Raw genomic sequence first — 14591 nt, 5'->3', positions numbered from 1 at the left:
ATGACCCAGCTCCCCCTCCCCCGAGGGTCTAAGGCAGGGGTGGGCAACCTTTTTGACTCGAGGGCCACAATGGGTTCTTAAACTGGACCGGAGGGTCGGAACAAAAGCATGGATGGAGTGTTTGTGTGAACTAATATAAATTCAAAGTAAACATCATTACATAAAAGGGTACGGTCTTTTTTTTTTAGTTTTATTCATTTCGAACGGGCCGTAGTTTGCCCACAGCTGTAAGACCATCTTGGAGAAAATTGAGTGAAAATGTAAGCAAGAGAGTAATAATAGTGTTTAAGGGCCAATGTGTACAAGCACCACAGTGCAGTTAGGGAAGCCCTTCAAGAAAAATAAATAATTAGTTGGGCATTGAATTTTCTTTTACTAAAGAAAGGAAAGTAAGCAGTAGAAAATATGAAGCCTAGCAACTAATTGACCTGTGATGGTGAAGGTGAAAGTGATCACACAGAGACAGAGTAGCAGTTCCAGGGCAGACTTCGGCTGGCTGACCCAGCAGGGGTGTCGCCCAGTGGCATTACCTCAGCTGTTCAGAAACTCGCAAGGTCCAGAAATTCTTGTTGGTTTGGATGCGGGAGACTGACTCCTCCAACCAAATTCACAAGAAATGAAAGCGTAAACAAGTGGCCTGGTGTCAGCAAGACCAGTACATCCTGTGTGTGTAGCGGAAGTTGAATGATAAGCGGAAGGATTCTTGGCCTGGATAGTGTAACTACAGATGGATTTTATTTTCTCCTCAGTGCTGATTTATATCAAGATTTCTGTCACATATTGCTTGTTCTAAAACAAAAGGAATAAAACAACAAAAGAGATTCTTAATAGACATAATGAAGATAAAGAAAAAGTGTTACTTGATAAACAAGAAAGCAATTGTTCAATGGTTAATATGTGTTAATTTTATGGTATAGCTCTCAGAGTTTTGGGATAATTTGGGGGATGAATGTATTTTATATACACATATATATGTATGTATTAATATTTCATTCCTTCTTTTTCTTATAAATATATTTTATTATTATAGTTTGTAAGAGATTAATTTTTATGCTTTTGAGATTTTGCACCTTTCCCCATTAGGATTTTTATGGTTTTCCTCCAAAGGACATTTAATGAAATCCATCAAAGCTTATTTTTGTTTAATTAAGATGTGTCTATTAATATTGAAGCAAATATATGGTGTCTTCAATTTGATTTCACCCTAGAGCAGAACCTCTCTTCCCTTGGGTAGATATCTGTCAGTATTAGTGTTTATTTTTTAATACCCAATGAATGGCAGGGAGAGACAAAAGAACTCTTATTTTTTATCCAGGAAATATACACATTTGGAAGAATATTGGGAAAAGGGAGCTTTGGAGTGGTCATTGAAGCTATAAACAAGGAAACAGGAACTAAGTGGGCAATTAAAAAAGTGAACAAAGAAAAGGTAAGGCTTATTATCAGCATCGTACCGAGGGCAGTGCCGGGTGGGGTGGGTGGGCAGTATCGTTTTTACACTAACACACCTGCCTCTGACCTTGTGGGCCGGGGTCAGGCTGGTCCCTGGGGTCAGTGGGCATTTCTCTAGCCTTCTGGGAAAGGACCAGTTCTTAAACTCAGGTAGACAAGTGTATCGGGAAAAAGCAAATGAAAGGCTAACTACCATAACCAATATAACCAAATAGAGCTAACGGTTACCAGAGTGATGGGAGGTAAGGTCTGATTGTAGGGCTACTGCCTGGAGATGCCTTAGCCAGACGTGAGTCCTGGGACTCTCTCCTGATGTGGTTCTGCACTACTTTGCTCCTGTTCTCTCCTTTCCTTTGATTTCCCATGTCCTCATTGTTAGTTTACTCATCATCCTACCTGCTCTTTTCATTTGAATCGCTTTCCCCCCACCTATCTACTATACTATTTACTTATATCCACTGTATTCCTCACTGGATTTCTCCTGTGCTGGAGAATGACTAGGCTTCTCTTTAAGGGAGAATCTAAGTCCTCAGGTTTTATACCTGTTCATTTTATCAACTTCTAAAAAATTTCTATGCTTGGGGAAAAATTATATATATTTTTCCTTAGATTTCTTTTTTTTCTTTAAAGCAACTGTCATGTGTGTTGCAATTGTTCTCATTTGTCTTTTATTTTATTTTATTATTTTCAAATTAATTTTTAGAGAGAGAGGACTGGAGAGGGAGAGAGAAAGAGAAACATCAATGATGAGAGAGAATCATTGATTGGCTGCCTCCTACACACCCCACACTGGGTTTGAGCCTGCAACCTGGACATGTGCCCTGATCTGGAATCCAATAGGCAACCCTTCAGTGCAAGGGAAGACCAACTGAACCACACCTACCAGAGCTTTTCCTTAGATTTCTGATGATAAATATTACAATTATGAAATGAGATAATAGGTTTTTTATGTATTCCTTAAAACAAATGATAGCAAATTACAAAGCATTTCTCCTTAAAGATTAATAAAGTACATGGTCAGTTAATACAGCAGAAAATTTTAACGACTCTGAAAATAAGAAATATTTTCAATTGCATAAACTTATACATCTGTTTGTGAATGAAGCTCTTTGTGTGTTTTTTAAACACTATGGGACAAACAGGCACAATGACAAACTCATAGTAGCTACTATTTGTGAGTGTAAACTACATTGAACATTTTTAGTTATCATTGTGGTGAGTTATATTTTAGAATTTTAAGACACTTGAATATCTATTAATTGATTCTATTTTTTTCTGAAAATACAACAAAATCATAAAGAAGAGCATGTCACACATGACTTTGGAGTAAAATGAAAAATTACAGGACTAAGGCCCGACTGACTTAGAACCTCCCGTTGTAAAAACCAGTATCTCTAATAAACACAAGTGAGAATCTTCATTTTCCAAAGCAAAGAACAAGCAAATACAAGCTCAAAAGAAGGAAGTTCCCCGATTAAATGTCATGGTTTATACACAACACTCAGTAAATCTCCACACTGTTGTCCATGTCCATGAGTTCTCTCTCTCTCTCTCTCTCTCTCTCTTTTTTCTGTTTTGCTTAATCCCTCCACTCTCCCTGCTCTCTACCTATGAGTCTGTCTCTATTTTGCTTGGTAGTTCAGTTTGTTCATTAAATTCCACATATGAGTGAAATCATATGGTAAAAAGGATGAATAAAGTAACATGTGGATCTTAATAAAGGGAGATCCAGAACTTTACTACAACTCTTCAGAATTTTAGAACCATGATATTACATGGGATATTATTTCCTTTGCCCCTTTGGCGTCAGGTAGGGTTAGGGTTTAGGGTTAGGGTTATACAGTCAGGATATCTGCTTGCAATTTTAGGAATTCATAATCTTATACACACATATTGATGCTGTGAGTTTAGAGGACTCTAAGATAGTAAAATAAAATTATATAATCAACATATGAATTGGACAGTATATTACTGTGTTATATACAGGTCAAGCTGTTTGGTGAGGGAGGTAGGAATAGAATTGAGGTGGATTTTAGGAGAAATTGCGGTGAGCTTCCATATCTAGTCTAGAAAGAAATTTACTCCTCACAGTCACTATTTCTCTTAACTCTCTTAGGGTAACCTTAAAATGTGACTTTCATCCTCCATGGGTAGGACCGAGTGGGTGGCCAGTTTTCTTTTCGCTCCTGCGATGGTAATGCTAAAGGGTAAAAGTCAGTGGAAGCAGGAATGACCCTACTACGTATGTAAAATCTTACTTAGGTAAAGATTGCCTTATGATCAATCCCTTTTCAATCCTTTAAAAACGATGTGTACTCTCCTAAACTTGGAGGGGCAGGGGAGGTGTGAGGAAGGAGGGATAAAACCTTTGTTATTCCTTTCAGAGATGTTTTATATGCATGAGGACAATGCTTATTTGCAAATGATGGTAATTTAGATTCAGTAGAGGTGATGATAGATGTGGTGGTAATGGTGTGGGGGCCTGAGAAATCCTTCTAAAATTTCTTAGATGACCTTGTAGAAAATCAGTGGCTTACACCCTGATTGGAGGCCCTGTTGCTGGCTTTACCGTTTGCTGGCAGGCTTGGTTAAGGGTTACATGTAAGGAGATAAAGTTGGAATTAGATTGGTCGGAAGGCAAGATCTCGATTTCTCTTCCTCAGTTAATTTTTGAGGCCTGGGGACCAGGAAGTGATAGAATGCAGGGTTGAGTGTAGAATCTCACTTCCCATTGTTTCTTTTGATTTATATAAATATAGTCAAAGCAGAACAGCAACAAAGCAGAAAAACACTTTGTTTTTATCTTCTCCAATTGATGTCCTTGGAAAGTAGATTGTGTTTTTATTTTGCTAACACCAAAGGATTAACATGATTCGGAAGGAAATACTAAAAAGCATATTAAAAATTAGAGTAATTTTTGCGAGGGGACAGAGACCATATTTTAGCTAATTTATAGAAAAATCCAAGAAACAGATGTAGTTAAAAGTAAAATTATATATAAAATTATATATAAAATTGGACAGAGGGACATACTTTAATTTTATTATGGAAATAAGTTGCATGTTATTTTTTTTAAAAAGAAACTTCTCAAGAAGATGTAGGAAAAATTTAATAATAACTAACTTTTGCCCTAACCGGTTTGGCTCAGTGGATAGAGCATCGGCCTGCAGAGTGAAAGGTTTCAGGTTCGATTCCGGTCAAGGGCATGTACCTTGGTTGCAGGCACATGCCCAGTAGGAGGTGTACAGGAGACAGCTGATCCATGTTTCTCTCTCATCGATGTTTCTAACTCTCTATCCCTCTCCCTTCCTCTCTGTAAAAAATCAATAAAATATATTTAAAAAAAAAACACCTAACTTTTATAGTGAGGTATGTAGTAGTGACATTCCTATGTGAAATCTCTGTGTCTCATTGCTTAAGGCTGGAAGCTCTGCCGTGAAGTTACTTGAACAGGAGGTGAACATCCTAAAAAGTGTGAAGCATGAGCACATCATACATCTGGAACAGGTGTTTGAGACGCCCAAGGTAATGCTTCAGCACGTCTGCATTTTAAAAGGAGTTATTATTACAAAATGAACCCCATTCCCTTCTGAAGAAATCCCTTTGAGGCACCGTTGCTCGAGTCCTTGGCGCGAGTTTGTCGCTGAAGATGGAGGAGAGCATCCTGGAGGGCTTTCATTATTGATTGTATAATTAGGTGCCTGATGGTTAGATTGATGGCTTTAGTGATATTTTTAGGTGGCATATTGAAAACGAATGTTTAAAATTGAAACAACAACAACAAAACTAATAAGTAAAATAAAATTGAAACAATACCCTATACAATCAAACAATGATTAGGTCTTCCTCAGAGATGGCTTTTTTTTGCTTTGATTCTTGATTTCTCCATTATAGTCTCTTGGAATATTGTCATAACTTTGTAATAAAGTTAGCTGGGGCATTTTTGGCACTAGGTAGAAGATATTTTGTCATCTGTGTCTTACCAACATGTGTAATCTTCCTTCTTCCCCAGATGCTATCATTCTCTTTGAATGCCTGTGATTTTCATTTAGAGTTGTTCTGAAGCCTGGGATCTGCTATTCTGCCTCCAGATTGTTTAGTGCCTGTGGGTTTGGGTGATTCTCAGTTTGGAGGCAAAATAATGTAGTGATTAGGCACATGGACTCTGGGGTCAGATTGCCTGTGCTTCTGAATCCTGGCTCTGTTATTGGCTATGAGACTGTGACAAATTACTCAACCTCTCTATACCTCAGTTTCCTCATCTGTAAAATGGATTTAATAATAGTATCGACTTCACTTAGTTGCTATGGTTTCTTGTGAGTCCAAATGCTTTCCAGATTGACACGATTATTTCTAATAATTATAAAAAGACTTTTAAAAAACTTGTATTCCTATAACTTTTATCAGTGTACATATTTAAAATTGATGTCAATATATATTGTAAGTTAATGTAACTGTTCCTTCTAAATAGTTCACTGACTCACCATCTCATGTACCAAAGACCTTTGCAGTGCTGTCAGAAAAAATATGGCCTTGTTCAAAAGCTTATGTGTGTTAGACTTTGCAGAATAGTTACTTCTGAAATTCTAAAGCATCCTCGAGTTTAGTGAATCAGAATTTTGACTATAAAAGGAAAAGGTGTTAACCTTCTCTTCCTGTTTTCATGCTTGCTGATTGAACACAGAAGTTTCATTCCTGGTGGTTATAGAATAGAATCAGGCCCCAAAATCTTAAAAACAGCAACAAAAATTTAGCAGCATAGAATAGAATGGAGACAGAAAGGGTATTCTGTGACTGAATAGCAATAGGTGTGAAAAAGACTTGCATTTTAGTTGACTGGATCTTTTTTACTCATTAGATGACTTGACTGACTGTTGAAATACCTAACGTGATCTTAATGCGCATCAACAGAAACAGCAAATATGGAAGAGGCATTTCATCTATGGCTTTTACCACTCGCAGCCCATTAGTCACCGAGTCCCACTGCTTCTTTCTCCTGGGTATCTTTCACATCTTTTCCTTCTTCCTCTTCTTGTCACTCTTTGGTGCCTCGCATCTGCCTCTGTAAACAGGTCAGCATGCCACGGTGTGCAAGCCACATCTGGTGCGTGCCTACTTTTTATGGCACATAAGCTAAGGTTCTTTTATATTTTTAAAAGGTTGAAAGAAATTTAAAGCATAATATTTCATGACCTGAATATTATATGAAACTGAATTTTCAAAGTCCATAAATGAAGTTTCATTGTATTGTTTATGCTATAACTGCAGAGTTGTGTAGCTACAAAAGAGATTGTATGGCCCACAAAGCTGCAAGTATTTCTTGTCTGGTTCTGGCCTTTACAGCAAAAGCTTGCTGAGCCCTGCTCCACATTCCTGCTAGAAGGTTCATTTAGAAATGCAGAATTGATCATAGCACACACCTTTCCCCCACCCCAGACACCAGCGTCAGGATCCTCAGTGGCTCCTTCCCGCATATGGGGGAAAGTTCCAAATTCCTCTTTCTGTGATATACGAGACCCTATAACCCAGCCTCCCCTCACCACCACTCCACTCTCCTCTGCCCTACCAGACTCCCAGTGCTATTAACACTGAGGTATTTGGTGTTCTTTTAACAGTTAGTGTTATTTCAAGTTTTGCAATCTTTGCAAATACCACATGTTCTGCCTGTTCTTGTCCATGGTCTCTACCCCTATATTGCTATCTAGGCAACCAGACCTGCCTTTAATGTCACCTCCTCAGTGAGCATTCTTTCGGCACAGGCCTCCCTCCTCTGTAATTTCCTGGCATTTGGGGCCTGCCTCTTCTACCAACACTTATCACCTGATTTTTAGTTATAACTACACTGTGGGTGCCTTGAGGATAAAGACTATGTCTTATGCTTCTATGTCCTTCTTGTACATGATAGATAATGAATATTTTTCAAATATAATGATGATTAAGAGTGTGATCATAGCCTGCCAGTGTGGCTCAGTGGTTGAGTGCTGACCCATGAACCAGGAGGTCATGGTTTGATTCTCAATCAGGGCACATGCCCTGGTGGCAGGCTCGATCCCCAGTGGAGCATGTGCAGGAGGCAGCCAATTAATGATTCTCTCTCATCATTGATGTTTCTATCTCTCTCTTCCTTTCTCTCTGAAATCAATAAAAAAAAATTTTTAAAAAAGAGTGTGATCATATTATTATATATGTAATTTATAACATGTTTAAGATCCCCACCTATATAATTTGCTCTCTCTCGCTTTTTAAATATATAATGTCAGAAAATGTATCTTGTGATGGAGCTTTGTGAGGATGGAGAACTCAGAGAAATTCTGAAGAGGAAAAAGCATTTCTCAGAGAATGAGACCAGGTGGATCATTCAGAGTCTCGCGTCAGCGATAGCCTATCTGCACAATAACGGTAAGGGGAGGGTCACCAGCCACTGACTCCATGAATGCAGGCTCACATTTATTTCAGGGTAATTGTTTTCAGGATTTGTAGTCACAGAAATATGCCTACTAGTATGGGAGATTTTATTTAAAAACTAGTGGCTAGGTGCAAGGATTTGTGCACATTGAAAGGAAATTCATTAGAAGAAATTAATTCTTCAGCAGCAACATAACCCATGGCCAAAGGTGGAATCGCGCGGCCCCACAAGGAATCGGGCTCCCTCCTCTCTGGTTCTGGGGTGCGTCACCCGAGAACCACTGCTGCCAAGTCACCGCAGCTCAGCAGCTCCTGTGTTGAGCATCTCCCCCCCTGGTGGTCAGTGCACATCATACCTACCGGATGGTCGGAAGGTTGCTTAGCCTTTTATGTATATAAAGATCTTTTTCTTTTTAACTTCATTTATAGATATATTTTAATTAGAAACAAGGCAGGTATACAATTACATTATACATGGACAAGGATGAAGTTAATGCATGTTTCCATTCAACAGTTTGAAAAGCAGCTATTATTCTCAAATCAAAAGTAGACAAATCAACAATAAAGTGAAATTTCTAAAAGCCTGCATATATTACTAATTTAAAAATTAAATATTCTTGACATTTTGTTTTTCTCTTTTTTTAAAGAAATATATTTTATTGATTTTTTTTACAGAGAGGAAGGGAGAGGAATAGAGAGTTAGAAACTTCGTGATAAGAGAGGAACATCGATCAGCTGCCTCCTGCACACCCCCCACTGGGGATGTGCCCGCAACCAAGGTACATGCCCTTGACTGGAATCGAACTTGGGACCCTTCAGTCTGCAGGCCAACGCTCTATCCACTGAGCCAAACTGGTTAGGGCTGTTTTTGTTTCTTAGAGCCATTTTAGGTTCACAGAAACATTGAGCAACAAGGGGATAGGGAGAGAGGAGGGAGTCAAAGAGAATGGCTCCTGAAGGTTAAAACGTGGAGAAGAGGGATCTGAATATAAGGGAGTGGGACAGAGCAGAATTATGCTTGGCCCGTCTCAAATATTTCAACGGTGGATGTTAATTTGTCAAATATATTTATTTGTTGTATTTGTGTCCCCTCTAATTATTTTTCCATTATTCATTTCATTTGATTTGTTGTTTATTTTCTTGGTAGATATAGTACATAGAGATCTAAAACTGGAAAACATAATGGTTAAAAGCAGCTTTACTGATGCTAACAATGAAATGAACTTAAACATAAAGGTAAGATACTAGAAATGGTGGTAAATATTTGCCTGTAAACAATTTGATAGCAAAGTGGCAAAGTACATCCTCTTTTTAGACACATTTTAGAAGCTTTGAGCAGCCAGAAAATAAATGGCTGGTGCTAAGAAAATAAAAAATTCACAAAAGAGGTTGTAACTGACAGGCATAATTTTGCAAGTTAAGTGGTACTGTTGAATTTTTTTAAGTACATGTTCATTTGGATAGTTCTAAATCATTAGTTAATAGCAAGCAAACAGATGCTCTGCATTCTAATTTATTTCAAAATTATGCCTGGTAATGTGATGTAAATGTGTTACAGATTTAGAAAAAAACACACCTTGGCTGTGCCTCTGATATCAAATTAATGCTAAAGTCTGTATTTCTCACTGAAAATCTTCCTGGGTATTAATATTTATATCCTAAGCACAATTAGTGTGCCAAGTGTTTATTCTTGAAGATTTTATTCAGATTAAGTGTTCCTTAATGTCAAATAAATGATAGGATACATTATTTATTACTTAGCACTTTAATAGTGGCTGCTTTCAAAATATATGAATGTGTTAATTTAGGAATAAAATGTGGATAATGCACTCTGTTGCAGATGCTAAATCCCTGTAATACAAGTAGGTTTAACAACATTGTTGTTTTCCCTGAGTAAATGTTCTTGAGTATTTCCATTGTAAACTTCGGGAAGGCAGGAATTATGTATGCCTTATTCACTGTTGGTACTTGGAGTAGTGCCTGAAACATAGTATGTGCTCAATTTAGATGTGGCAAAAGAGGGAATAAATGTTTTCCAAAGAACTGAATTGGATCGTCAAAGCTTTTGTTTATTTGATATCTGTATAGATTTTCTGTGGAGAAAGATATGTGTCATAGTATCCAAGTGGGATCATTGTGAAAGTCCTGGGGAAACCGGTTAATCTATTTAGAAGAAAAATGGTATCACGTGTGGACAGGAACTTTTTTCTTCTCCCTAAGACACTGGAGACGGCATTCCGTGTCTGTGGGCTGACAGCCTATCTTTGGTTGTGTGATCAATAAATGTGTCTGTTTTTCTGCGTCCAGCCCAAGGCTGTTCCAACTTAGGAGACAAGACCAAGGCCACATTCTGCATTCTTAGAAACCACATGTTTAATGGCCAAGCTTAGAACTGAGCAGAAAGACTGCAGTTGCAGCAGGAGGCCTCCAGTGCATTTGTATTGATTCTGTGTTTTTTCCTGTTAATTTGTTTCTTGTCGTTTTTAACAGTGTAGTCATTGTTTCAATTAGTACACTCTAGAAACACAAAGGAAATAACAAAGAAAATATAGTATTTACCAGAGATATTGTTTTTTTTTAAATAATTACAAAAGGGGGGAGTTTCTGTGAGTGCTGAAAAAGATAGTGATTTGCATTTATAACAGTGCTTTAAACTGAAACAATAGCTTGAGTGTCAGAAAAATAGATAATAAACACAAGGCCAGAATGTAATTTACAGTGAAAGAACTTTTTTTAAAATACATTTTTATTGATTTCAGAGAGGAAGGGAGAGGGAGAGAGAGAAATGTCAATGGTGAGAGAGAATCATTGATCTGCTGCTTCCTGTATGCCCCCCAGTGGGGATTGAGCCTGCAACCCAGGCATGTGCCCCTGACCAGAATCGAACCCAGGACCCTTCAGTCTGTAGGCCAACGCTCTATTCACTGAGCCAAACCAGCTAGGGCGTGAAAGAACTTCTTAAAAATAACTTTTATTTGAAAAAAAAGTTAAATGCCTTTTCTCAAGATTTCACTTCCTACATTAAACTGGTGAATTTAACGACAAGGAATGAACAGTCACCAATCCGGGTTTTTTTCTCAAGATTTGAGAAACCAGGCTTCTCTGTACCAAGTTCCTTCTTCCCAGAGAGGGTGCGTGGGGAGGGAAAGCGAGGTCCTTATTAGTAATACAAGTAAAGCCCCTCCATCCGGATCCCTGAATTAAATGCAATTACAAAATCCTACCTTCAGAATGGGTGGCGCTGGGACAGGAACACAGGTGACTCTGAGTTTCTTCTTGTAGGTGACTGATTTTGGCTTAGCGGCAAAGAAGCACGGCGGGAGTGAGGCCATGCTGCAGAGCACGTGTGGGACTCCTACCTATATGGGTAAGTCATTAGACTATTAAAATGTAGAACAAGTAATGTGGATTAAAACTTGAGCAATTTGATTTTGCCATCATGACTTAATGGCCCTGCTCAAGCTACCTTTTTTATTAAGGTCAAATAATTTCAGTTGTGTTAGTGTTTGTCTCATAATTTTTACCTTCAAAGATGGTAGAGTTTGTTTCTCTGGGCTCTTCTTACAGTTGTTTATTTCTCTTAAGTAACCATACCCCAAACTTAATTATTGTTTTTGTCAATTCATGCTAAAATCATGTGTGTGTTTTGCTTCTTTCCATTTTTTTAAATACAATTTCATTGCCATCAAATAGGTTTTCACAAAGAATACTGATTGAATATATTTGTAAAACAGCAATTTCCATTTTTTCAAATGTGAATTTTAACGGCTTTACTAAAGTATAACTTAAATACCATAAAAAATGTACCGTTCAGTGATTTTGCATACATTCAGGAGTTGTGAACCATCACCACAATCCAGTTTTAGAATAATTCTACCCCCAAAAGTTGACTCATGCCTATTTGCACTCAATCTCATACCCACCCCCACCCCAGGTAATCACTCCTCTTTTTGTCTCTGTAGATTTGCCTTTTCTGAGCATTCCCTGTAAATGGGACTGCACAATATGTAATCTTTTATATCTGGCTTCTTTCCCTTGGCATCATGTTTTTGAGGTCCATCCTTGTTGTAGAATGTGTCTGTAGTCTGTTCTTTATATTACTGACAGTTATCCGTTGTATGGATATGCCACAATTTGTCTATCCATTTGTTAGCTTATGGGCATGGGGGTTGTTCGGGGCTATTATGAATAATGCTATTATGAACATTCATGTACAAGTTTTTCTATGGCCATATGGTTTTATTTTCTTGGTGTAGATACCTAGGAGCGAAATTGCTGGGTCATATATTATTTATGTTTAAATTTTTAAGAAACTGCCAATGATTTTCCAAAGTGGCTGTAACATTTTAGCTTTCTATTAGCAATGTATGAGGGTTTCAGCTTCTTCACATTCTTGCTGGCACTTGATATTACCCGTCTTTTTATATTATAGCCAATCTGGTATCCCATTGTGGTTTTAATTAACATTACCCTAATGACCAATGATGTTGAGCACCTTTTCATGTACTTATTAGTTATTTATGTACATATCTTCTCTGATGACATGTCTATTAAAATCTGTACCTATTGAGATGATCACATATTTTTCTCTTTAAATTTATTAATGAAATAATTACATTAATGACTTTTTAAAATGTTGAACCATCCTTGCACTTTAGAATTTAACCCCACTTGGTTGAATATACTGCTATATTCAAATTGTCACCACTTTATTTTAAAAGCTATGAGTGGAGCTTTCTTTCTTTTGTGTGGCCTTGTCTTTTTTGATGTTAGGGTTATGCTGGCCTCGTTTAAAAAAATAAAACATTTTCACTTTTTATATGTTCATGAACCATTTAAGTAGTAGAAATGATCTATTCATTTGTTTGATGAAATTTCATCTTAAAATATTTCGTCCTGGTACTCTTTGGGGGATGAAGTTTTTATTATCTTATCAATTTATTCTAGGTTATTCAAGTTTTTCACATCTTTTTAAATCATTTTTATAATTTATGCTTTTAAGAAAATTGTTTATTACATTGAGATTTTACATTTTATTGGCATAAATATGCAAGTGTATTCACTTAAAATTTTCAGATTTTCTTATGTATTTGTGGTTATATCCCCCTATGGATTCCTAATATTTTTTAAGAAGGCAGCATGATGCAATATTGGTAATATGGTCTCTGATGTCACCTGGCTAACTCAGAATTTCAGTTCTTTCATTTACTATCTAATTAACCCTAGGCAAACACAGTTTTGTCACAATTTCTATATCATGTAATAGGGATTATGTCACTCATTCATCAACAATTTTTTGAGGATCTTTTTTGTATTAGACACTGGTCTAGATATTGGGAATACAGTGGTAAACAAACATAAAAATGTCATGTTGGCAAAATCATTAAACAAGATAAAAAAGTAAACTATCTGCTATATTAAAGAACAGTGCTAAGGGTGAAAAATAAGACAGGGAAGGGAGAGGACATATTTAGGATGGTAATAATAATATCAGGTTGACATGAGAATTAAATGAGAAAATGTATGTAAAGTGATTAGCACAGTACCTGGCACGTGGTGCTCAGTTTCAGCTCTTTTTTTTTTTTTGTCATTTTTTTAATTGATGAAATTTGTTAGTGGTTGGGCCAATTTATTGGGATTTCAAAGGACCAGTTCAAGTCTAAATTTTGGTTTGCTTTTTCATTAATTTCTGCTTTTTATCATTCTGAATTCCTTTTTTCTACTTTCTTTTGGTTTATTTTTAGCTTCCTAAGCTAAATGCTTATTTATTTTCTGTCTGTTCATTTTCTAATAAATGCATTAAGGTTATGTATTTTTTCTCTGAGTATTTCTTTGATAATTTCTTTTCTTTTTTTAAAAAAAAGATAGTTTATTGATTTTTTTACAGAGAGGAAGGGAGAGGGATAGAGAGTTTGAAACATCAATGAGAGAGAAACATCGATCAGCTGCCTCCTGCACACCTCCCACTGGGGATGTGCCCGCAACCAAGTTACATGCCCTTGACCAGAATTGAACCCGGGACCCCTCAGTCCGCAGGCCGACGCTCTATCCACTGAGCCAAACCGGTCAGGACGATAATTTCTTTTCTTATATACAGTGTCCAAATTGTACAGACTATTGTAGTTTTAGTCTTCTTCTTTGGTTTGAGAATTATTTAGAAATGCTTTTAGAATTTCCTAGGTGGTTACGATGTGTTTGCTGCTTATGTGGATGTGTGTTAGTTTTCCTAGCCTTTTGGTTTCTCTGTCTGGTTTTCCTCATTGTAGTAGCAATTGTGACTTAAAGCTTTACCAACTTTTAGGAATTTTCGTTATGATTGAACACGTGATTGTTTCTGTAAATGTTGCATTGGATATTTAGAAATATGTACATTCCTGGTTTGTTGAGCATAAGAATTTCTCCATGTTTGTGCTAATAAAATCAAATGTGATACCTTTGTTATTTAGCTTTTCATATTTTTAATTTAATTTTGCTTGTTGCTTCTCTTGATTTCTAAGAGAGAATGTTATTAAAGTCACCCACCAAGATGGGGCTTTGGGATATTCTTTTTGTACTTTTAGATTTGTAAAAAATATCTACTTTACTGAGATATAATTTATGTACAATAAAATGTGCAGATATTAAGTGTAAAGTTCAGTGAGTTTTGAGAAACGCATACACTCGTATAATCACCACCCCAAAGAATTTATAGAACATTTCTGTCGCTCACACAGTTCCTCTGTGCCCCTCTCAGT

The 14591-nt window shown here is 36.9% G+C and overlaps 1 protein-coding gene across 9 annotated transcripts in view; it reads left to right on the top strand.

The window, feature by feature from the left end:
* The window catches only part of STK33 (serine/threonine kinase 33), a 129244-nt gene that overhangs the window by 79439 nt on the left and 35214 nt on the right, over positions 1–14591 (top strand). For 6 of the 9 annotated variants that reach the window (XM_014545839.1, XM_014545838.1, XM_014545834.1 and 3 more), the window contains 5 exons: positions 1316–1429; positions 4873–4977; positions 7713–7851; positions 9005–9093; positions 11140–11224. In XM_014545839.1, the coding sequence (XP_014401325.1) occupies positions 7716–7851; positions 9005–9093; positions 11140–11224 (310 nt within the window). In that variant the 5' untranslated portion in view covers positions 1316–1429; positions 4873–4977; positions 7713–7715. The remainder of the gene's footprint in view (positions 1–1315; positions 1430–4872; positions 4978–7712; positions 7852–9004; positions 9094–11139; positions 11225–14591) is intronic. The other 3 variants (XM_014545840.1, XM_014545836.1, XM_014545837.1) reach the window with 2 other exon arrangements.

The sequence above is a fragment of the Myotis brandtii genome, unplaced genomic scaffold, assembly GCF_000412655.1.
Source record: "Myotis brandtii unplaced genomic scaffold, ASM41265v1 scaffold422, whole genome shotgun sequence".
In the NCBI taxonomy this organism is placed as follows: domain Eukaryota; kingdom Metazoa; phylum Chordata; class Mammalia; order Chiroptera; family Vespertilionidae; genus Myotis; species Myotis brandtii.
Note: the sequence above shows the minus strand (reverse complement) of the source record. Positions and strands in the feature narration are given on the sequence as shown.